The following is a 25,726-nucleotide window of genomic DNA, read 5'->3' on the forward strand; positions in this document are numbered from 1 at the left end:
GTGCAAATACACCCCCCCCCCAAAAAACCCCCACCACCACCACCCCCAGAGCCACCACCGCTGCCAATTTCTCTGCTGCTTTTGTTTATTTGTATTGCTTATTGCAGAGAGGGAATGCGCCCAGCTGCTGATGTTTATCCTGATTATGTCTCCATTCCTCCAACGCATAAAATATTCCTCCGCCACAAGATTCCGGTGTGATATAAATAGGCAGATTTTTCTCTCTCGCTCGCTTTTTCTTTTTCTGCAAACAAACATACCTAAATGCAAACTCTCGCAAGAGCCCTGACACTCGCACAAAGTTTGACGGCCCGGTTTTGGCAGGCGCTTCTTGTTATCTAGGGCTGATTGGCTGCTTCTTTTATCAGCGTGGCACTCGGAGCAGGAGGTGAGTCTCTCCAAGGAGACGTAAAAAGGCTGACAGAGGAGGCAGCAGCCCTTCCAGGAAAACTCCTAACATGGATGCAACCCTGCCGCTTCCGTCTCCAGCCTACAGGCAAGGCGATGCCTGTTTGAAAATTCTGCAGACTGGCAGGGAAAGACGAGGATGAGGGGCTGGGTCAGCCTCACTAGCATAGCAGGGGTCTTTTAGAAGTGCATTTCTAGCATTGGCACGGATGTGAGGGAAACTGGGATTAGCATTGGGAGGGAAATTATCTTGGATTTAGGTATGTTTGCAAACCTCCGATCTTTCAAGGGGAGATCTGGGTGTGCCATCAGTTCACAGGAAGAAAGGCATGCTCCCTGCACCAGAACCTTCTGTGATGCACACATGTTTGGACCCTCCAAGCATCCCTATTTTCCAGGGACAGTCCCAGATTTACAGAAGCCATTCCAGTTTCTGATTTGATCCCGGAATGTCATGGCTTCCCCCAAAGAATTATGGGAACTGTTGCTTGTTAAGGGTGGTGAGAGCTGTTAGGAGGCCGCTAATTCCTTCACAGAACTCCAATTCCTGAGAACAATCAATTCCTTTTCCTAGAGAACTCTGGGAAATTGTAATTCTATGACGGGAACAGAGGTCTCTACAAACTACAGTTCCCAAATATCCCTATTTTCCAGGGACAGTCCCGGATTTACAGAGGCCATTCCAGTTTCTGATCTGATCTCAGGATGTCCCGCTTTTCCTTAGGATGTTCCTACTTTCATCAGAGAAATGTTGGAGGGTATGGAGTCATGCGACCCCCTAGCCAAGGAGATAAGTAACTATACAATCTTTAGAAGACATCTGAAGGCAGTCCTGTATGCGAAGGGTTTTTTAAAAAGTATTTACTGTTTCATTATGTTTTTATATATGTTGGAAGCCACCCAGAGTGGCTAGGGCAACCCAGTCAGATGGATGGGTTATAAATTATTATTATTATTATTATTATTATTATTATTATTATTATTATTATTATGGACGTCCTTATTTTCATTGGAGAAATGTTGGAGGGTATGCAGGTTCCAAATCAACCTCTGCTGATTTTCATTTGAAAGTTGACTAATCTCTCTGTGTGTCACACAGAGTTAATATTCACAAGAAATAGTCGATACAGATGTGGTCTTGTATGTTTTTAGGGTTCAGGAAGAGTTGATGGGAGGACCTTTGGAATTTAAAATTGTATATTGTCCACCATATGGCCAGTCTACACTCAGATGGGGTACACTGTTTCTGGGACCGCACTGTTTCTGACTAAAGGTAGTTTGCATGCTTGAATGTTCTCCTTACATCAATATCTCCCATTACTGTGAAAATGGCTGCAGCATGAGAGTGTTCAATCATGCAGTTTTCAACATTCAGCCAATATATAGTGCAGGCCCAGAAACCCATTAAAATGTGATTTTTCCGAATGTATAGACAGACTCTCAGTTTGAGTGATGCATCAAAGTAGCCCAGTTTCTGTGCCTGGGAAAGCAGAATTCCGCAACCTGTGTGAATTTTTCAAATGAAACTGGTTCGCTTTGTATTGCATAATTTAGCCTGTTTGCTGTAAGAAAAGCAAAGAGCATTGCCAAGTGCTTAAATCTCGACCCCGCTGCGAATCTCAGCTTTTACTTTTTAAACAGTCTCACTTTGAACACTTGAGGCTTAAAGTCTCCTGGAAGGAACCCTGATTCTGGCTGCCGGGATTTTGTCAGGCATTGCCTACACACCTTCAAGTACACCTATGCAGCCGGGTGTGTGGGTGTGTGGGTGTCTGCAGCTACCATATCCCAGGGGCACGGGGACTTCCACTTGAGTAAGAGCACCTTGCCTGCTCTCCTCCCACTGTGCTTGCCTCGTGCCCTCCCCAAATCTGCTCTGAAGGGATCTCCAGAAAAGGCTGGGACTCTTCCCTGTCTGAAACCCTGGAGAGAGCCCTTGTCACCCAATGATACTGAGTTAGAGGGACCAATAGTCTGACTCGTTATAAAGCAGCTTTCTATGTTCTCCTTGGCCAGCTGGACCAACTGGTCCATCCCTGCAGAGAGATATACAAGAGGGAAAGGGATAGGGCCATCCATCAAACTGGAGAGGGACACCAATGAAACAGGCCACAAGGGGCCCCAGGCCCCTGCAAACCCACAGCCAACCCTGGTTGGAGGGGGCCCGGAGGGCGCAGCCTATCACCCTCCTCTTTGCACATTTAGCAAACACCTGGAGTCATGAGCAGCGCTTCTGCCTTCCAGGGAAGCTGAGCCGTTATGACTGATCTTCTCTTTTCAGACAGGCAGACAGGCTTCCAAGGAAATCCCTGGACTGCAGCTTGGAAGGCGCCGGACAAAGGCTTTGGAGGCTTAGCATGGCTCCTTTTGTCCTGCGCTGTTCTTGGCCAGGTAAACCCTCAACCGCCCCGTCAGCTTGTTTCCCCATCTGGCTCTCCGCTTCATTTACAGTCTGCAAGACACCCTTCAAGGATCCTTCCTGGACGACCTTTCCTCTGATCTCCTCGCGGCTGTCGCTGGCAACCTAACCTGTCACTTCCTCCCCGTCCCTTTGCAGAAATGATGATGACATCGGTTCCCTTCCCTGAGCTGCCAGATCGCGAGAGCGGTGGTTCTCTTGTCCTTCAGAAAAGGGTGTCCAGCCGCTGCTTCTCGGATTTGTCTGGGCTGTGGGTGTTTCTCCCGCCCCCGGGGGGAAGGTGGAGGGGATGAGGTTTAGCAGCAGCGTCTAAGCCTCGGCTCCCCCGGTATAAGACAACAGGTACAAATCATAGCCTGCCACTGCAACCTTCCCTTTTGACAAAGCAGACGCCGCATCGCTCTGCTGAATGCTAGCCCTGCTCAGTCTTTATAACACATCCGATCAAGGCAGATGCCTCTCACGCCCATTCCCAGAGCTGCCCTGCCTTAAATCTGGGTCCTTGACAGCTCTCTGGAGCTTCCATCAAGCACCACAGAGGGTGAGACCATTGCTAGGTACAGACATAGCGTGGGCGGCCGGGGGAAGGTATCCCTGAGTGCATGATGGGGGGGGGGCGCGCAAAACCAGGCACTCACCCTTCCTGTTGCCAGGGATCTCTGGACCCCACAGCCCAGCCTTGCCTTGCCATCACGACCCCGCCACCCTCACCTGGCCAGCCTTAGAGGGATGCACCTGCCAAGGGCCATGTTGGCTGGCCGGGCTCCCCCCTGCATGAGCGGGCAGGCAGGTGGTGCAGCACAGCCCTGTGAACCCGGCGACGGTAAAGGCTGGGCTGGCGCAGCAGGTATTGTTCACCCTCTTTGCCCTGCCCCTAGTCCTGCCTGGTGCATGCATATGTGCAAGCACACCCCGGGCACGAGCAAAGGAAGCAGCGCCACTGATCGGGTGACCTGCCTGGCTGTTTGGGGCTTAGAGGCTTCTCAGGGCGGGAATAAGGAAACTGGTGGTCCTTTAGATTCTCACTGTTGGGCTCCTATTCCCATCAGCCCTAGTCACTATGGCCAGTGGGCAAGGATGATGAGAATTGCAGTCCATCAGGGTCTTCTTCTAAAGCCACCCAAGTTGGTGGCCATTACTATTTCCTGTGGAAGGGAGTTCCATAGTTTAACTATGTGCTGCATTATCTCGGTCCCAGAACGGCTGGGCCTCACAAGGCTCAGGGCCAGCCACTGTGCAATAATGACTATGGCTAAACCTGCATGTATTCTGTAGCCCAGGGGCAGTGGCTGACCTTGGGGCCTCAAATTTCAGAAGCACCCTTTGTGATGCTAAAGTCTGGCGTCCCCTCGCCTCTCACGCCACATTCTAAATAATAGTTTTGGCGTCCCTTGTGGCGCCCCTGAGCTCAATGCAACTGAACCAGTTGCACTCTACTAAATCTGGACAACAATTCCCATCATCCCTGACAATTGGCCAAGCTGGCTGGGGCTGATGGAGTTCAACAGGTTGGAGATAGTCCATGTTGACTATCCTTGGGGCAACCATGGAATTCAAGGGCAGACATTAGGCTTTGGGATCCTTCATGTTTCAGCTCTTTTTTAAAAAAGCATTCTGGTTTCCAGATGTTAAGAAAATGCATACCCCGCAACATTTTGGGATGCTAATTCAGAGCACCCCCTGACCCCGTGACCCAGTCACTTGCCTGCTTGCCTCCTGCTTGCCACTGCCCCCTTCCTTGCCCACCCACTCACCGCTACAACCCTTTTGCTCACTCCATCCCCTTCTCCTACCTTTGTCTGCTGTCTTCCAAGTCCTGCTCTGCAGCCTTGGGAAATGCCTAGCAGGAGGTTGGCCCAGCCTGCACAGGGTCTGGAGATACCATGCAGACCAGACCAGCTTTCTCTTCCTCCTCCTGCACTGTAGATATACTTCCAGAAGTGTCATGGCGAAAGGAAGGAGAGGAGTGGTGACGCATGAGGTCAACGTATGTTTTCCTTCCGTTATTTGTTCCTGCGCTCTGGTGTGAGCGCTCTGGTGTGAGCCAACTGACTTGCACCGCAGCACAGAACCAAAAAATGCCCATATTTTGGTCTCATGCTCTGTCGCGGCCAGAGCTCAGGAGCCAAAATGGGATGTCAAGGATTGGGCTTAGAAGCCAGGGTGGCTTCTGTCAATCCAGGACGTCCCAGTAAAATTGGAACACTTGTGTGAGCTATATCTCATGAAATCTTGGAAACCTTAGGCAGGGCAGAGCTAGATTTCCCGTTGAGGGGTCAAGGTTTCAAGGCCTTCCCGTGACCAGTGCAAGCAGAATAAAGTACGCATAATGAACAAAGCGCATGCAAAAAATGTTTAATTTGAATGCTTCTCATGAATCTAACTTATTTTGTGCATGACACTGTTTAGTGAGGAGCACACGCAGGCTAAAAGCTGTGTTCTTTACAGGTTTGCACCTTCAGGAGGCTCTCTGCTTTGATCTGACCCAAGAAGTATGGTTCTAGATCTCATGGTCATTGAGAAAAATCTTGGTGGACTTCCCCACCTTCCCTCCCACTTTCATGCATGCACAGAAAGCCTTGTCACTCGGCTTGTTTGCATGGGTTATTTCAGATCACAGAAACTGGGCTACCCAGTTACAGAATCTGGGTTTTGATTTTTGACATGGAGCACACGTGGGGAGGGGAGGCCTTTCGGCGTGACCTTTATTGTCTCCTTGCAATTCATATGCAGATCCAGCTTGTTCCTTGTCACACGGAGGCCCCCTGAGGAGTCTATCTGGGAAAGTGAATGAGCTTCTGCTACAGGGCGGGCTGGAGGAGGGCCAAATGTTTCCTGTAGAGGTTTCTGCACCCTTGTCTGACTTGTCATGTTCCTTGAAGGTTTCCTGCTACACAGTACAGCTGCGAACCATTTCAAGGATACAATAGCACCTTGCTACACTTCCCTGAGAGGTTTAAGAGCAGTTTATACATTCGGCAGGATCCGGGCAGCATAGCTTCTCCCGGACGGTGCCACGTCATGCTCCGTCTAGGTGGGTTGTTGTCAGGTTTTCATTTGTTTGCTTGGCATTATTTGCATGTCCCCCCGCCCCCATGAGGAATGAAGCATCTGCCTGATGCAGGGGGTGGGAAACAGACTGTTTAGGAGAAAAATTATGTGCAGGTCATTTTTCCTGACCTGCTAATTTTCGGCACGCAGTACTTTCCCCCTCTCTCTTTCACGCAGGAGCACCAAAACACACACGCAGCAACACTTCGCAGGCTGAAGCAGCCCAACCCAGAAAACCTTTACCGCTTGAGTCTGCAGAACTGATAACCCGAGAGCCTCAAGCCACCAGTTTAGCATTTGTACTGGCAAAGGGGGCTGGTAAAGAAATGACTTTGTCCTGGAAATGCTGCTTTCACACTTTCCATGACATTGGCAGGGGTGGCTTGGGTGAGGGGTAGCCAACTGGCAGCCCGCAGGCAGCATCCGGCCCATGGTTTTCTTTGGCTCCTGTGACCCTGCAGAAAGCCTTCTGGATAGAGGGCAGGAGGATGCAGGGGCAGAAATGCCTCTGCTTCCTCTTCCAGCTGGCTCCAACAAGGGCGGAAGGACTGCACCTCAGTGGTAGAGCATCTGCTTTGCATGCAGAAGGTCCGTGGAGGTCCCTGGTGTCTCCAGGCAGGGCTGGGAGGAAGTCCTGTCTACAATCCCAGAGAGCCGCTGCCGTCAGTTTGCACGATACTGAGCAGGGATGGACTAATCTCACATAGTATTAAGCGGCTTCCTCTGTCTTAGTGCTGTGCTGAAAAGGTCTCCCTTGGATGCTCTTGACCCTAACTATTCTCCATCGGTTAATGAGAAAAGAAATGCATTTGGAAATTATCAACTGGGAGAAAAAATTCCAATGAAATGCTCATGGGTGCAATTTTTCTGTTGTGCTCACTGTTTACCTTACGCCTGAGATGGCTGGGTGGCATCTTTGAGTGTCCTTTCTGTCACTCTACAAATCATCTCTCCAGGGGCCTGCGCTCTGCAGCCTTCCTGGGTGCCCACCCTTCAATTCTAAGGGTGCATGGCTATCTCCTCCAATGGACCTGAAGCTCAGGCAGTCAGGGAGGCTGCAGAATGGTGGATATATGTTGTCTAGAAAGAAAAAAAAACACGCACATCATCTTTGGCATCCTCGCCGTGCTGAGGTTAAGCTCCACACCCACTGAAATTGTACAAAATTTCCCGAGAATGAGGCAGAAAAGTGGAAGCTTCTTTTGCAGAGGAAGAAAGTGTTTGAGCAACCGCAGAACAGATTCCAGGACAGCACTGCGTCTTCCAAACACATCTTCCAAACACTACATCTTCCTATACCCAAAGTGGAAGGGAAGACAGTACAGTCAGAAGATGTGGTGATGGCCACCAGCTTAGACGGCTTTGAAAGAGGAGGTGCTAAAATGGGTATTTGTCATTATTGCTATGTGGAACCTCCAGGTCCCAGGCGGTTGGGTGCCACCAAATGCCAGTTGCTGAAGAGCAACTTTGAGCAAGGCCTTCATGAGCTGCTCTTACATTCATGGAGGACAAGGCTATCAATGGCTGCTAGCCATGATGACTATGCTCCACCTCCATTGTCAGAATCTTGCCACTGGCTTCTGGTTGGCCATTGCCAGAAGAGTGCTGGATTAGATGGGCCATTGGCCGGATCGAGCAAGCCCATCTTATGTGAGTTTCCTGGAGACATTTGTTTGGCCACTGTGGGAAGCAGGATGCTTGATTAGGTAGATCCATGTTTCCCAAACTTGGGTCTGCAGCTGCTTTTGGACAACAATTCCCACCATCCCTGACTACTTGTCCTACTAGCTAGGGATGACGGGAGTTGTAGTCCAAGGAAAGCTGAAGACCCAAGTTTGGGAAACACTTTGGTCTGACCCATAGGGACATAGGAAGTTGCTTTATACAGACTACTGCCCCATCTAACTCAATATTGCCTCCACTTATTGGCAGCTGCTCTCTGTGAATTTTGGCAGGGGTCTCTCCCAGCCCTACCTGGAGATGCTGGGGGTTGAGCTTTGGACCTTCTGAGTGCAAAGCAGATGCTCTACCACTTGCTGGATGGTAGGGGCTCCACCATTCAGGAAGATGCTTCTGCTCATGGAAAAGGCAGCTCAAAGTAGTCCTACCCTCACTAGAGCTAGCAGTAGATCCATAGTTCTTTTCCACCTGGACTGTCTCCTCTCCCACCATGGGGCCATTGGACACCAATTGCCCTGCAGGGAACAACATGTTTATGTTCTGCTTTCATTTTAAGTCTGTGGTTCTTGGTGTATCCATTTGACGTCCATAAATGCTGCAAGCTGCATTAGAGGCCTGAAGTTGAAAAGCAGGATGTGAAACTGCTAAATAAATAGCCGCAAATAATCAACCACAAACCTACCCCTAAGAAGCTGAGTGGCACAGATGGGCAGCATGTAGACTACAGCTCCCATCTTCCCTTGGCCATGCTGGCTGGGGATAATGGGATTTTGAGTCCAACAACATCTCAGATTTAAACTGTTGGCACAGTTGGCAGTGTGGGCAGCCACTATAGGTGCCCATGGAAGCACAGGTGTAGAAGACCAATGTGGCAATCACTGCCTGGTGATCTACAGCTGTTCAAATTTGACATATGCCATAGTTGCTGACTACAGTAACCACTATGCCAACAGCAAACTGATAGTACCAGCCAGGATTGGGGAAATATTCTAAACTCATGCAAGAACAGCAGGAAAAGGGAGGGTGTTTGTGGTTGCTGACTTTCAGCCCAAACAGGAACTTCATCAGATTTGGTAGCACAGGGAATTCATTGAAAACTCTGCCTTCAGCACGTTCACCCTGCTGGTCCCAATTCCAAACCCTGCTGTTTCAGCAGAAAGTGTTATTGGAATCTGTTTGGTCACTTGAGGTGGTATACAATGCTAGTGCTACTCCAAGCAGTCCTACTAAAGTCAATGGACATGACTAACTCAGATCCATTAATTTCAATGAGTCTACTCAGAGTAGAAGGTAATTTGAGACGACCCATCAGTGGAAACCAAGGACTGGCCTAGACAGACCTTTGATTTGATTCAGCAAGGCGGCTCTTAACGTTGGAACAAATGCGTATTAATCATGGTTCAATTAAAAGACACGCACAAAGAAATTCATTGTTCGGCATCGTCAACATGTCCCTGAACACGGAGCAGTTTGGGGAAGTAATGGAATTTTACTGGGAGTTAAGGTGAAAGTTTCTTGGAAATCCAGAACACAGCTTTTGTAACGGCCTCACAACCAAATCATTTCTGCCGTAACTATAACAACACCAGCAAGAATGCTGTGGCTGGGATCCAGAGATGTACTTCAGGCATGCCCGAGGGCTTGGGTACATCCAGTGGGATTTTTTTCTCTCCTTTGAAAAGCAGTCCCCACTCCCCGTCAGTACCATTTCGCAAATTGATTTGGGATTCCCTTGCCATGTGGCAAGTCTCCAAATCTCTCTTGGGTGTGCCAAACTAGTTGTGCGAGTTCTTTGGAATCTTTGGGGCTGCTCTCCATTAGTGCTGATAATCGAGAATCAACATCAGCATTGCAAATGATGTCCAGGCCGGTGCCCACCCACTTGCATTATTAATAAAGGACGCTTGCAACAATAATAGGAAAGGCAGCCTCTGATTTCAATCAATGCCTTCAGTGATAACTGAGAGCTGTTTTACCAAAGCTGTGTACACAGTACACATTTAAAGCACACGCACACATTGAAAAAGAATAATGGGAACAATAGTTTAAGGGTGCTGGAATGGTGGACCTGTGAGAGCTGAACTACAGTTCCCAGGATTCTTTTTTTGGGGGGGTGCTTTAAATGTGCTTTAAACAATATACACAGCCTGAGTCTGAACTGATAAAGCCCTCTCTCTCTCTGTTAAGGAAATCTTAAATCAATTAACTGTGAGTTTTAGTTCATTGATCAACTGATTAAATCTGCATACATTTGCATATGAATACAACACTGGGGGAGGGACACCCTTTCTTTGTTTTTAGATTATGCATGCATGCATCATCATCTCAGAGAAGATACTCCCTCCTGGGTCAGAAGATAGGAGGTAGACCTCACTAAGAATGAACAATCCAACCATGGATTTAAGAATTGCCCTGCTTGATCATCCTAAATGACTCTTGAGGTCCAGAATCCTCTTTCCACAGTGGCCAATAAGATGCCATCTGGGAGACCCCTCATCAGGGTATGAAGTCTCCTAGGACATAGTAATCACTTGCATGCTGCCTCTGATTCTGTGCCCAGTCGCTGTGATTAGTAGTTATTGATAGCCTTAGTTACAATGAAGGTGCCTGATTCCCATTTTAAAATACCTAAGTTAAAAATAAAAATAAAATAAAATGCCCCCCTTTAATTTGGGGTTCCTTTTTAATTGATCAGAAGGCTTTTAAAAATCCAACTGATTAATCAATGCTGTGCATATATTCTTGGAAATAACTCCTACTGCAGCGGTGGGGGACGTGAGTCCCTCCAAAAGTTACTAGACTCCAACTCTCATCAGCCACAGTCAACATAGCCAATAGGCAGGGATGAGGCCCAGAAACATCTAGAGACCCACAGGTTCCCCAGTCCTGCGCTACTGTGAGGGTAGCCGATGGGTCTCAAACCCTCAGTGAGTTAGGGATTTCCCCTGCATGCGAAGACAGGCTCTGGTGGACTGAGCGGATAAGACTAATAGTGGGTCCAGTGGTCAAGCAGGCAGTTACTGCATGTGCTATAGAGCAGCGGTTCTCAACCTGTGGGACCCCAGATGTTGTTGGACTACAACTCCCATCACCCCTAGCTAGCAAGGCCAGAGTTCAGGGATGATGGGAGTTGTAGTCCAACAACATCTGGGGACCCACAGGTTGAGAACCGCTGCTATAGAGGGAAGTTAGGGACAGGTGGGGCAAGTCAACCTGGGAAGGTAGCCCATCTAGGAGAAGGGAAACTGGTGTTAAGCCTCTGCTGCCTTGCAGCTATAGTCATTTGTGAGAAAGCCTTTGGGAAGAAATCCAGAGGAAAAATCTGCACCCGCTGCCTTGTGGGACATCTTCAGGAGAAGAGAAGACTAAGGAGTAAACCCTACACAAATCTGGAGTGGACTCCCTAAGATGGTTGGATGTCCCCTTTTACTCCTCCTTCTGGCAACTCCTGCAGCCAAGCTGGTGCCAAACATATTGCTCTGCTTTCCTTTGGACCCCATCGGTGAGGTCAAGAGGGTCTTGTCATCTGGGCAAGACAGGACCAGCACACACACTGCCCAGGCTTGTACCCCGGTGAGGTCACTTCAGTGCTGCCAATGCAGCAAAACAAGGCAGGAGGCAGCAGTTATGAGTTACCAGCCTCTGCAGCCACGGCAGGCGCTATGATTCTCCAGCAGCTTGACTTCACCCCCTGGAGGCACACTCCGTTGCCTCTCGAGTCAGACGGATGCCAACGACAAGCTAGTAAGGAGAAATTCCTCCCTGGTTAAGGACAAATTCCTGCTATGCTTCCACAGTTGGAGGCAGTAATGTTTCTGAATACCAGTTGCTAGAAAACATGGGGGGCGGGCAGGCAATGCTCTTGTGCTTAAGGGTTGCCCTCAGTCATGTGTCTGGCCAATGTGCAAACAGGATGCTGAACTAGATAAGCCATTAGTCTGATCCAGCACGACATCTTTTTATGTTCTTAGGTTCTCAATTGCGCTCAATTGCTCAATTACCGGGTTCGCGTCTCCGCTCCTCCACATGCAGCTGCTGGGTGACCTTGGGCCAGTCATACTTCTCTGAAGTCTCTCAGCCCCACTCACCTCACAGAGTGTTTGTTGTGGGGGAGGAAGGGAAAGGAGAATGTGAGCCGCTTTGAGACTCCTTAAAGGGAGTGAAAGGCGGGATATCAAGTCCAAACTCTTCTTCTTCTTCTTCTTCAACCTAAATACTGAAGCCCTGCAGGATGGATGGATAGCCACACATAGATTTTTGTGCATGCAACTATCATGTGCAGGGGGAAACGCACAAAACTGGCTGGAGAAATTTGGGTTTTTCTGAGACTCCTTGCTCTCATTTCTAAGACCGCAAGTTGTCTTTAAAAAAACACACAAAAACCCCCAACAACTTCCAAGTTGTGCTTGAAAAAGTGTGGGCAATACCTGCCAGAGAGGTGGCTGAAAATGGTTTCTCAGTGGTCATTGAAGGGAAGTAGAATTCCTGAATAGCAAACTGTCCTTCCCTGTAATGAGTCAAACCAGAATAAATGACGGAACATTTTAAGTAAAGACCACAAAATTAATTATGCAATGGAAGAGATATCAGGCAACATTGCTCAATTTGCATAATTTAGACAAGCCCCAGAATTCAGTTTCTCTTTGTATACCTTTGCAAAGTTTGTATACCTGGGTGCAGGCCTATATTTTACGAATTATACAGGGCAGGTTTAATTTTTAAAAAAATATTTTGGAGCGCTCACAACCCTTATTAGGGCTCTGTAGTTCTGGGGAGAGAGAAGTTCTCTTTACTTTCTCCTCCAATGTTCTTTCCCCCAAGGAACTGAGAAATGAGACCCTTAGCTGACTTTTTACATCAGTTAGCAGTCTAGGATCCCTCTCTCAGAATTAAGTCCTACTACTTGGCGGATTTTGAGGCAAACGTCACACAAAGGATGACCAATTTTGGCATTTGTGCAGCCAGAATTAGACTGAAATTTGCAGAAGTAAATCCGATTAATTGCAAGGAGGAACATTTGTTCCACTCGATGATCCAAATTGCGCCGACGGACGTATAAACCTGTCTGCTGCTTTTTATCCCAGCCATGAGTTTGTCTCCCTGCCTACCTGTTTCTTTTTTTAACTGTTTCTTTGCAGCAGGATATTGCGGTGGCCCAAAGCCGGCTATCGTAATACAGAAATAAATTTTAAAAGTACCTTACACAAGTCTACAGATTTAAACAAGGAAAACTTTCAAGATTCTTTTCCAAGAATTACAGAATGTATTAGGAAAAGGCAAAGATGTAGATCACTGGGGCTTCTGCTCAGAGTTCTCACACACTGAAATCACCAGTGGCTGGTGATTCTCTGGCAGGAAGTACCTATAGGTAAAGGTAAAGGGACCCCTGACCATTAGGTCCAGTCGTGGCCGACTCTGGGGTTGCAGCACTCATCTCACTTTATTGGCTGAGGGCGTCAGTGTACAGCTTCTGGGTCATGTGGCCACCAGGACTAAGCCGCTTCTGGAGAACCAGAGCAGCACACAGAAACACGTTTACCTTCCCGCCGGAGTGGTACCTATTTATCTACTTGAACTTTGACGTGCTTTCAAACTGCTAGGTTGGCAGGAGCAGGGACTGAGCAACAGGAGCTCACGCCATCATGGGGATTCGAACCACCGACTTTCTGATCGGCAAGCCCTAGGCTCTGTGGTTTAACCCACAGCGCCACCTGCGTCCCAGGAAGTACCTATAGCCACAGCAAATAACTGGTAGGAGGGCTGACACCCACACTAGACATTTAAAGCACTTTTATACCACTTTGAACAGTCACCACTTCCCCCCAAAGACTCCTGGGACCATAGATGCCAACTCCCTGGGACTGTAGGTGCCCGAGCACCCAGAAAAATTCCCCATGAAGCGGCTGGGCACCCACAAATTTTGGTACAAGGGCCATTCATGCTGCATGGCACCGATGACCCCCGGCACCCATGGTCACAGGGCCAAGCTGGCACTCCTGCCTGGGACCTGCAGTTTGTTAAGAGTGCTGGGGAGTCACTGCTCTGTAAGGGCTCCCCTAACAACCCTTAGCACCCTTAATACACACTACAATTCCCAGGATTCTTTGTGGGAAGCCAACATTATATAAGCCAGGAGTGGAAAACTCTTTTCCACCCAAGGGCTACATTTCTTATTGGGCAGCTTTCTGAAGGCTGGCTAATAGGTGACAGTCCATGCATGCAAACGTCAGAGGTTTCTCTCTCCATTCATGCAATAGGTGTTGTTACAGTTTGATACCTTTCAGCCAAGCAAAGTATTATTATTATTATTATTATTATTATTATTATTATTATTATTCCCTTCATCAAAGGATCACAGGCTGGTTCACAAGTACAGTGGTACCTCGGGTTACAAACACTTCCGGTTACAGACTCCACTAACTTGGAAGTAGTACCTCGGGTTGAGAAGTTTACCTCAGGATGAGAACAGAAATCGTGCTGCGGCGGCGCGGCGGCAGAAAGAGGCCCCATTAGCTAAAGTGATACCTCAGGTTAAGAAGGGTTTCAGGTTAAGAACGGACCTCCAGAACGAATTAAGTTTGTAACCAGAGGTACCGCTGTACTGGAAGAAGAGGCAGGGCTAGCCTGGAGAATGTCCCAAGTGCCCGGAAAAGAAGCCTGAAAGAATTTGGTCCCTGAACCTGAGATCACCACCCTTGATGTACTAAGACCGCAACTGTTCGCTGATGATCAGCTCCTGGCACAAGCTTCGGACATCACCAGAGCCTGCGGCTAGCCAATCAGCAAACAACACCTTTGCCTGGTGCTGACTAAGGCTGACACATGCAGCAGAATGAGACGGTGGAATCCCAAGGTAAGGAGCAGTGAGTGGACTGCACCACTTCAATCCAAAGGCTGAGGCTCCAGTTTTGAATGCTTCTGCAAGGGAGAGGGAAGGAACAAACTCTCCGTAACTCAAGATCTTGACCCACTCCCCCTTGAGCTAGTTTGCAGGATATTTTATTTTATTTCGCAAAGGGAAATATTTTAAAAATTGTGGTGCGCGCGCGCGCACACACACACACACACACACAAGTCAGGCACATCCAATGAAGCTGAATGTTAGAATATGCAGGATGGACAAAGGAATGCATTTATTCAAGTAGAGCAGAGAGAAACTATGGAACTCACTGCTGCAATAGCCACCAACCTAGCATCACAGAATCATAGAATCATCCCCGCTGCAATGAAGGGATCTCAACTAAAGCATGGGAGATGGCTTAAAAACCTCCAAGGAAGGAGAGTCCACAACTTACCAAGAGGGACCATTCCCTGAATGGCTTTTAGACAGCAAGATCAGGCTATCAATGCCTACTAGCCATGTTGGCTATATTCTCCCTTCACTGTCGGAGGCAACGACCAGTTGCTGGCCAGCTCCTGCTTGTGGGCTCCCCATTGGCCACCGTGAGATTGAGGTGCTGGGCTAGATGGGCCTTTGGTCTGGGACCCAGTAGGGTTCTTTCTGATGGGTGCCATGATATCACATACACTCAGGTAAATCAGGTCAACCTCACTGCACTGCACAGGTTTTCCAGGTGCAGCTTCCACCAAAGCTAACTCGGAGAAATCACAACCGACTATTCTGCCACTGACAAAGTTGAGAGTGCCAACCATATCGAACCTATAGCAAAGCCAATGTTGTTGCATCACCGCCATGTACTCAACACTCAGGATCAAAGCAATCTTCAGCGTCTGACCACTCGGTACGTACAGTATGGTTTAGTGCCACTGTTGTGGAAACTGCAAGTAGCTGGCAGCCCGTGCCATCAAAACCGACAGGTACAAATTGGACATTAACAGATTTAGACTGGAAATCAGAAGGCAGTTAATATTAAGAGGTGTAAAATTATGGGGCAGTCTCCCTGGAATGGCGATTTGAGCGAAAAGACCATTGTGAACATAGGGAAGCTGGATAAATTTAGAGGGGATCAACTGGTGATTACTTTTCTCAAGCTTTATGGGAGTCGGAAAGGTTTTGTTTTGGCCCAGCTTTTCCTTTGCATGCAGAAGGCTGGCTCCGCCATTAGGCAGTATGAGGCACCCGCCTCAGGCGGTTTGATCTTGAATGTCATGAAAGGGCAGCAAATTGTTAGTTACTGGATTTCTCTTGCCAGAGCGCTGGAGAGATGCTTATTTTCTGCCTCAGGTGCCAAAATAACCCAGTTGGCCTTGGATAGCATGCACCTTGACTTGGGGCAGGGGTGCATTTGCAAAGAGGCAGCGCATGATCTTGGGCCAGGCGGCTGAGATGCAGCAAACAAAATGCCACTCTGGATAGATCTGTAGATGTGGGGAAGTGCTGTGGCTCCGTAGCAGAGCACATGCTTTGCTTGCAGAAGCTCCCAGGTTCAGTCCTCAGCATCTCTGTGAGGCACTGGAAGAGACCCATGGAGAAACCATGGAGAGCTGCTGCCAGTTGGTGCTGACAGCACTGAGCTATATGGATCAATGGTCTGACTCAGTGCTTTTTTTCCAGGAAAAATAGGTGCCTCAACTCACCACAAAGTTGTTACAATAAGTCACCATGTGACTCTGAGCACCCTGAAGAGATGCCAGTTTGCCAGCAACTGTGTTCACCACCCATGGAGGTGCTTAAAACTATGGCAAACTAGCTGGTTTTAGGGGTCGCCCCTGGTTCTGGTGCAAGTCAGATAAATGTGCTTCCATCTCCCTCGTTCTCTTAGATTCAGACAGATGGCTAGGGCAGTTCGGAAGGGCCCTCAAGCAAACACACACATGTGCAATGGTAGAGGCCTGTCTGGAAAGCTTAAAGCCTGTGTTCCTCTGCTTTTGCCTTTCCTTGGTCACCTAAGGTAGATCTACCAGGTATGTTTAGCCTGAGTAAGACTGAGGAGCAGCACAGTAGCATCCTTCCAACAAGGCTGGTTTGCTATTGCACTCCCAAGGCAGGCAAGAAAAGACCAAACTGGCTTAAGTTGTAGGAGGGCAGATAGCAGAAACTTATTGATGGTACAATCTGTTTGATAAAGGAACCAATTACCTAGGGCAGTGGATGAGCTCTCCCTCAATGGAAGTCTTCAGGCAGAAGCTGGGCAGCCATCTGTTTAGGGTGGTCTAGCTCTGGATTCATAAGAACACAAGAAGAACCTGCTGGATCACGCCCATGGCCCATCTAGTCCAGCATCCTGTTCCCACAGTGGCCAACCAGATGTTTGTGGGAAACCTGCGATCAGGACCTGAGCACAAGAACGTTCTCCCCTCCTGTGGTATTCAGAAGCATTATTTCTTCCATGAATTTGTCCAATCTTCTTTTAAAGCCACCCAGTTCCCTTTACTGAGCAACTCTATGATTCTGGGATCTATTAGCATGTTCATCGACTGCGCACACACACACACCATACATTTAAAGCATGTGACTTGCCCAAGAATCCCAGGAACCATAGTTTGTTCCAGATGCTGGGAATTGTAGCTGTGTGAGAAGGTACAGTTCCGAGAAATCTTTGCAGGAAGCCATGTGAATGTGAATGTATGGTGTGTGGTAGTGTATGTCTCCATGCCAAGTGCTGGGGACAAGCCAGAATTGTGTTGTGGTTAGAGCGTAAGACTAGGGCCTGGGAGACCAGAGTTCAAATCCCCACTCCACCAAGATGCTCACTTGCTGACCTTGGGTGAGTCATAGTCTTTCAGCCTAACTTACCCCACAGAGTTCCAAAAGGCATTTGACTGGCTGGTGTGGGAAACAGGATGCTAGGCTAGATGGAGCTTTCGTCTTGCCCAGGGGTGTGCACAGATATGCTTTTTCTTACTTCCTGAACTTTTGGAGAAGATGCAAACCTGACCTTTTCGACAAATTCACGGAGCGTTGGGCTACTGACAGACTATTAGCCACAGCAGCTGAATGGAACCTTCAGGTCCAGTGATAGCCTACCTGTGAGTACCAGGTAGCTTTCATGTCTTGCTCATTAGCTTTTAGACAAGTCAGACTAATGGTCCATCTAGGCCAGTATTGTGCACACTCACTGGCATCAGCTTTCCTGGGTTTCCCCAGCACAGCTTGAAGATGCTCCAGGGATTGAGCCAGGGAACTTCTATACTCAAAGCAGAGGCACTGAGTTACAGCTCCTCCAACCCCACAAAAAAAGAAGAAGAATTAGATTTGTTCACTGGCGTTCCTGTTGCTCCTATCAATCCTTTGCAATGGCAAAGGATATTGAGAAGCTGGAATGTGTGCAGAGGAGGGCAATCAAGATGATCAAGGGTCTGGAAACCAAGCTTCATGAGGAACGGTTGAGGGAGTTGGGTATGCTTGGCTCAGAAAAGGAGACTGTCAAGAGATAAGATAGGCATCTTAAGGGCTGTCACATGGAGGAGGGAACATGCTTGTTTTCTCCTGCTCTGGAGGCTGGGGCCCAAACCAACGGCTTCAAGTTGCAAGAAAGGAAATTCTGACTAAACATCAGGAAGAACTTTCTGACATTAAGAGCTTTTCGACAGTGGATGTGGTGGACTCTCCTTCTATGAAGGTTTTAAAGCAGAGCTTGGATGGCCATCTGTCATGGATGCTTCAGCGGAAATTCCTGCATTGCAGGGGGTTGGACTAGATGGTCCTCGGGGTCCTTTCCAACTCTACAGATCTATGAGTTTATAAAATCACAGCGTAAAGCCAGTAGGCACAAGGTCAGTAACAGCCAGTGCAAATAGCACAAACTCAGACAACCTCATCCTTACACACCCAGCCATACTAATGCCTGCAACAGAAAAATCTCTGCAGCCTTCCACGCCACTGCCAATACTTCTGAACAAAGTAATCCCAATCATATCAGCTGGGAGTAGATGTCAATCATGCATGCAAATAAGCAGGAATTTCAAGGAGTTGTACTTTCTGTGTCCTGAGCCTGACGTTACACGCCGCAGATTAATGTTCGAAGTGGGAGAAGCAGACATGCTCCCTGTGCGGGGACAACTGAACCATTTCCCACCATTGGCAGCAGGGCGGGATGGGGGTGTTGGCAGGGGGGTTCGCAAGCCACTGCACCTTAAAGCCAATCAGGGTGATTTACACTTTCACTTCCCAGTCTGATACACAGGTTGGGGTGGAGTTACTCTTTGGCTTTCGCACTTCTGCATTTTGTGAGACAGTTCTCATCTAAAATAAAACCCCTCACATGCACAGAAGTGTGTGCATTACATGCATATTTTAGTTCCAAATATGCTTATTTTAGAATGAAACCTATACAGAAAAGTGCAGACATACATCTTTTTAGAATGGAAAGTGTGCGAAATATGTATTTTACATTTGAAGGTGTAAAAAATGCCTTTTCCTGCAGGTTTTTTTTTATTTTTAAAGAAAACATTATTGCAGAATGATGTTGAAACTGGGCAGAAAAGATTTAGATTCTGGCATGGATCAGGAATTCAGTGATAGGGCCACACTTTTGTTTGCATGAGATGCTCGCAGTTCAGTCCGATATTTTCAGTTATAGGAACTCATAGGAACACAGGTCCCATTCTACAACTATCTATTTGTCCATCTAGCCCAATATTGTCCACTCTGACCACCAGCAGCCCTCTAGGATCTTGGGTAGAAGTGGGCTTTCACAATGCCAGTTACCTGCTCCTCTTAAGTTGAAATGTCGAAGAATTTTACCCCATTCAAAGCATCTGTTCTATGATTAAGCTATGGTCTCTCTCCCTAAATTGTAAAGCATCGGTAGGCAAACTAAGGCCCGGGGGCCAGATCAGGCCCAATCTCCTTCTAAATCTGGGCCGTAGACAGTCTGGGAATCAGCGTGTTTTTACATGAGTAGAATGAGTCCTTTTATTTAAAATGTATCTCTGGGTCATTTGTGGGGCCTGCCTGGTGTTTTTACATGAGTAGAATGTGTGCTTTTATTTAAAATGCATCTCTGGGTTATTTGTGGGGCATAGGAATTCATTCATATTTTCCCCCCAAGATATAGTTTGGCCCCCCACAAGGTCTGAGGGACAGTGGACCGGCCCCCTGCTGAAAAAGTTTGCTGACCCCTGTTGTAAAGGGTTTTAGGTACAGTAGATGGGTTTGGGGAGGGGGGTAACAGCTCCTGGAACCTCAAGCGCCCTCTGCAGTAACAGCAAGTAGTCCTGTTGGGCTGGGTGGGCCAGCTGAACTGCCCTCCATTATCCTGCCCCCAACAAACAGATCCCAATCCCACCAGCCATGCTGGCGCAAACCCCAGATACCTACTTGTATCAAAACCTCTGAGCTTCATCAGGCTCTGCCAATGAAACTGCTCATTCTGGTGATGCCACCACTATGTGGCACCAACCAACAGTGGTTGGCTGGCAATGAATGTCACCCCAGCAGCCAGTGAGAACGTTGGTCTCAAAATAGGCCAGAGTCAGAGCACCTGCTGTCCACAGACCCGACCCATGGCTTGAGCATGGGCACTACTGTGAAAGAAAGAAAGAAAGAAAGAAAGAAAGAAAGAAAGAAAGAAAGAGTGTTGCACTGATGGAAAAGGCCGTTCCATAAAAGGCTGATCCAACTATTCAGAGCCCACAGAAAGGTAGCCGGGTTAGTTTGCTGTGGCAAAAATCACAGAAGAGGCCTTCAGCACCAGAATATGAACAAACTCCTTATTGGATACATAGGCAGTGGTCCACAGAAGGTCATGCAGCTACAGATTTGATGGTCTCTAAGGTGGTACAGTGGTGCCTCGCAAGACGAAATTAATTCGTTCCGCGAGATTTTTCGTCTTGCGATTTTTTTGTCTTGCGAAGCACGGACTTTGGAAAAGCTTCAAAAATCACCAAAGTCTTCAAAAACCTCAAAAAAAGGCTACCACACCGCGTGCTATGAGTTGCTCCTCGAAGTGAATGCAGGGTTTTAAGAAAAAGGAAACAAACTTGCAAGACAAAGGAAACAAACTTGCAAGACATTTTCGTCTTGTGAAGCAAGCCCATAGGGAAATCCGTCTTGCGAAGCAACTCAAAAAACGAAAAACTATTTCGTTTTGCGAGTTTTTCGTCTTTCGAGGCATTCGTCTTGCGAGGTACCACTGTATGGGATTGGTCTGGGTTGTTCATGCTGACCAGAGGTCTTCCAATTCCATCAACTGAACAATACCCACACCAGAACCTCATTGCCAACAAGGGGATGCAGATGTCACAATCACCCAAATGACCCTTGTGATTTGATTTGATTTTACTACCATTAATACTAGTGTTTCCTGTCACACCAACCTCTGCAAACTGAGAGAGGGTGGGTGAGGGAGTTCTTCTCCTTCCCTCCCCACCTTCCTCTTGCTTTCTCATAAGGTATGAAGGCTCAGGACTACTCAGTTAAATTGTTTGGCAGTACATTCAGGAGAGATGAGAGAGAAGTAACATATAATTAATTTATGGCATTCACGACCACAAGATATGATGATGATGTCCGCTAGCTTTAGATGGATTAGGCAAATTCATGAAAGATAGATCTGTTGATGGCGGAGACCCAGGACAGCCTCCCAGGATAGAATGTGGACCTCCTCTTTCAGGAATTGTGCGTCTCTGCATGCCAGGTGCAGGGGGAATCTGAGAGATGGCTGTCCTGTCATGACTGGAAACCAAACATTGGAGTAGGCAGACCTTTGGGCAGACCCACCAGGGTTCTCAAAATCCTATTTTAAATGATACAGCCATCCACAGTGTTCCAAAGCACTAGCCTGGCATTAGCCTTACCTGCAGTGCCACAGCTCCAAGCAACCACACTTACAATTTCTCACCTAACCACCCCACGGTCAGTGCCAGCAACCGCACCAAAATGCCAATGTTGGCATCTGCGCTGAGATCAGGACCATTGGTCAAGCCATGGCAATGATGCCTGTCCACCCCACCACCACCACCCAATGACAAGATTAGGTCTACACACAAGGCCAGGATCGGTGGCATCAAATTCTCATCAGGTGATGGAGCGATGGGCTTTGGAAGGGCGGCAAAGAGAGACAGCAGGCCAAGGATGAGAGCCAAGCATCAAAACCCAAGCAGACAGATCCTCTGCATGTTTACTTGGAAAGGAGTCCCCCTGAGTTCAATGGGACCCATTCCCAAGTAAGTGCTGTACACAGTGTTGCAGTCTCACGGTCCCAAAGTGAGCACCATGGCATCGTGTCTCTGGGTGCATCTCTTACCTTCTACAGCGTCCATCCCAACATCTATCCTCTGGGTTCATCTATGCCTCTATAAATATTCTGGTCATCATCAGCACCACCATCACCTATCATCACCTCTCTTCCTTTCCCCAATCCCATCTCCCTCCCTCCCTCTCTCGCACAAGCATTACACAAGTCCCCTTTTTGCTCTTTGTTTATTCCCCCACAATGTATCCATCTGGTGATTAGCATCCATACAAGCCGTTCATTCATAGACCAGGGTGTCTCCATCCTTCTCCATCTCTCTCCTGTATGGTCATCTCTCCAACATATTAGGAACACACAAATCCCCTCCTGTTTCTCTCCAGATCTGCGCCCTGCGCCCAGGAACCCCTCTCTTCCCTCCACCCGCCAGAACCCTTTGCAGATCTTTAAGCGGCTTGCTCCCTCTCTGCCCACAACTACCCCGTGGCAAACAAGTCGTGCAAAGAGGCAAGCGGTGCACTTAATTAACGACCGGCATCTCCGACGTTAGCTATCCGTGGCAGGAAATGTACAGTAAGCATTCAGATACGCAGCCCGAACGGTCCGGCGGAGAGAGTGAGCCGGATGTTGGAAAGGAGGTGCCAAAATTGTGCATTCACAAAGCACGCATGCAGTTGTTGTGACACCTCACTGGGAGTGGGGGGGGGGAGGCGAGAGAGATCTGGGTTTCCGTGGCATGCATTTGCGACCAAGAACGACGTATCCCTAAGGGGCCGCGCGGATATTTGCAACGCGGTTGGGGGTGGGGAACCCCACGCTTATACTTGGGACAACTCCAAGGTACCTCGGCGAAATGTAGCCCCCCCTCCCAAAAAAAGACCCCAATCGTGCGCACAGCCACGCACATCTGTGGCGCTCGGTTGGTCTGCAGACCCAGGGACAGAGCACCGCGCAACTGTGCTACAGAGATGCTCCCAGCGCATCGGTGCAACTGCGCTACCGCCGTGGCACGCCACACAGCCGTGTCTCCCCGTGGCGCGCACACAGGTACGCATTGGGTATTCCGTCCGCGCACTCCTGCTCTCCCAGCCCAGCCCCCCGCAAACCACCACCACGCACACCCCGCCACCGCCACCCCGCGCAGCCGGAATGCAGCACCTTGATAGAGGAACAGCATCCCCATCCTGTAGAGGAGCGTGACCAGGAGTGCGCAGTGCATGTCTCTGGCTGGTCCTGGGTGCCGGCTGGGGGGCGATGCTGCAGCAGCTGCCGGAGGAGGAGGAGGAGGAGGCGGCAGAGGAGGAGGAGAGCGAGACACAGGCAGCGATGGAGGGAGATACAGGCTGGCTCTCGCATTCAACCCACCGCCAGCCTTGCTGCATCTCATGAGAGGGGGGGTGTATTGTGGAGGGAAGAGAGGAGGGAGGAGGAGGGGAGAGAGAGGGAGCTACTGAAGGGGGTGAGAATTCTGACAGACAGCTGGGCAGAGATGAGGGACGCGCCCGGCAGGGCCAATCCGGAGTCCGGGTGGCTGGGAAAGGGGCCGGGCATGCAAATGAGGAAGGAGGGGGGCCGCCAATGGGAGGGAGGGAGATGAGGCTGGTGGGACGGGCCGAGGAAGGGGGGGGGCTGATTTATGAGGGGCTCTTTGTTACTGCAGCAATGCTGGGGATGAGGAGAGTGGGGAGGAAAGAGAGCAAGCCCCCCCCCCACGCACACAGAGCCAGGGAAACCCAGAGAGATCCCGGCTAGGCTGTTAAGCCGCCTCTTCCCTCCCTCACCCAGCCCCCTTCCTCCGGCTTCCCCCATAGAGGAGCATCTTCTGTGGGTACCTCCTGGGGATGGAACGGAGGAAGGGAGTTAACTCTTGCAGCCCATTCCTCAGCTCTCTCTCTCTCGACTGTCTCTCGTCTAACCCCCTCCAAAGTCTTTCCACCACTTCCTCCGCCCCATGGCTCGCCTCAAAGCTGTCCTCAGCACTTTTTATTCCTTTTCAAGCGCGACGACCTCTTGGCCCTGCAGGCTTCCCCTTCCTGAGTCCCTGCAGTCCTGGATCACCTTCAGCTAAGTTAGCCAACCCCATAGGTCCAAGATGTTTTTCTCAGCTTTTTGCACCTTACCTAGACTCTGTGCTAGAAAGGCAGTGAGATGTAGTGGTTAGAGCACTGGACGGAGTTACCTGGGCAATATTGGCCCCTGTCTCTCTTTCTTTCCTTCCGTCCCTCCTCTGATGCCCTCTCACACCTCTGCCTCCTTAAGGCTTGCACAGCTGTTTGTTGCAGCAGCCCTGGCTACAGTGGTACCTCGGGTTAAGAACTTAATTCGTTCTGGAGGTCCGTTCTTAACCTGAAACTGTTCTTAACCTGAGGCACCACTTTAGCCAGTGGGGCCTCCTGCTGCCACTGCGTGATTTCTGTTCTCATCCTGAAGCAAAGTTCTTAACCCGAGGTACTATTTCTGGGTTAGCGGGGTGTGTAACCTGAAGTGTCTGTAACCTGAAGCGTCTGTAACCTGAAGCATCTGTAATCCGAGGTACCACTGTACAAGCTCCCCAGGTGAATAGTGCCTCTGGGGGCAGGCAGGCCAGCAGGGCCATCTTAAGCATATACGGCACCATGGTGCAAAGATCCCTCCTGCCCCCCCCTTTCCCAGTTTTCAACCTTTTCCCAAGCCTCTGTAGGGATTGCTCTCCTCCCATGGAGGCTTGGGAGGGAAGCTGCATGCCCACCAGCCATATGGTTGGCGGGACACAGCTAGCAGGTGTGCAGGGAAAGGGGAGGCCGCCAGCAAAGCTGCGCAGCTCCCCCACTCGCTGGGGTGCCCCTGAGAGGCAGGCGCCCTGGTGCAACGTGCCACTAAGCCCTATGGGAAAGACGGCTCTGTTTCCCAGGCCCCTGTGGGGCAGTGTGAGGAGACACCCCTTTTGGGGCTGGAGAGGCAGCTCAAAGACCAGGGGCAGCAGCTGTGGCTGCCCAGAGGACTCTCAAGGAGAGGGGAGAAGAGAGGAGGCTGAGGGAACACTCCACAAGAGAGGGTGTTCAAAAAATGGTGAGAGGGTTCTGGCTCTGCAGGCAAGGGGTGACATAACTGGGCTCCTGAGTCCCACAGGGGTGCCACAGAAAGCATGTGGTTGGTTAAGGGAGTCATGGACTCAAAAAGGTTGAAAATCTTTGGCTTAGAGTAAGGGCTGCTTACCTTTGGCCCCCTAGGTGTCTTTGGATGACAGCTGCCTTCAGCCCTGCCCATAGGAACATAGGACTCAGATACATTAGTCAAGAAAGAGTGTTTTGAATGCATTATAAACATGCAACACCAGATGGCACCAGAGAGCAAAAAAAATTCTAAGCGATTTCCCATAGTGTTTCTGTTTGTGCACTCACTAGTGGGTGTTGGCAAGGCGAGGTTGCCTTTGCCCTGTGCAAAGATGTTCACACTTTGGTTAGAGGTGAATTGGGAGCAGCTTAAGGACTCCAGTCGGTGTGAAGCCGGTTTGAGAAACAAGCGAGGCGTCAAGCAGTAATGTAGTGCAAGACGCATATGCATTTTGGATAACATCCTGTGAATGAGGATTAAAAATCCAGCACTGGAAAACACAGTAAACAGAAGTGTGATCAGAGCCGCAGTTTTTTTGGGGGGGGGGCTTTAAGGCAGCAAAATGTAGAAAAGGGGAGTCTCCACAAGTGTAACTTGTCAGAGGGAGAACATGCCAAAGACCAGGAAGCAGCGTTGTCAGTTGCCAAGGCTGGGCTAGAAACAGTCAGACTCCCAGTTGCTTATGTATTGCCCAGTGGAAAAGCCTGCGGGTGGGGATTTTAACCAGGAAAATTGTGCAGCAGGGAAAGGGTTAACCTCACTGACTTTGGGTCAGGTTGTTCCCCCCTCCCCTTCTGCAATGTAATAATTCCTGTTCCTGCTTCCCTTACGGTTTTAAGTGCTATTATAATACTGTGTAAACATGTTTTCTAGAATGTATGTACACCGCCCCCCCTTCTGCGGTGTAATAATTTGTCATTGTTTTCATTGTCTTTTAAGATGCCATTTTAATGATATGTCAACATGTTTGTAAACAGTG

At 49.1% G+C, this 25,726-nt stretch overlaps 1 protein-coding gene across 1 annotated transcript in view; it reads right to left on the bottom strand.

The window, feature by feature from the left end:
* The window catches only part of IGLON5 (IgLON family member 5), a gene marked incomplete at its 5' end in the record, with an annotated part of 130,128 nt that extends 106,923 nt beyond the window's left edge, over positions 1-23,205 (bottom strand). The window contains 2 exon segments of the mRNA XM_081869258.1: positions 22,813-23,052; positions 23,055-23,205. Of these exon segments, the coding sequence (XP_081725384.1) occupies positions 22,813-23,052; positions 23,055-23,205 (391 nt within the window).
* Between the last annotated feature and the right edge of the window lie 2,521 nt (positions 23,206-25,726).

This window comes from Podarcis erhardii, assembly GCF_964252035.2.
Source record: "Podarcis erhardii genome assembly, chromosome: 7".
Classification (NCBI taxonomy): Eukaryota; Metazoa; Chordata; class Lepidosauria; order Squamata; family Lacertidae; genus Podarcis; species Podarcis erhardii.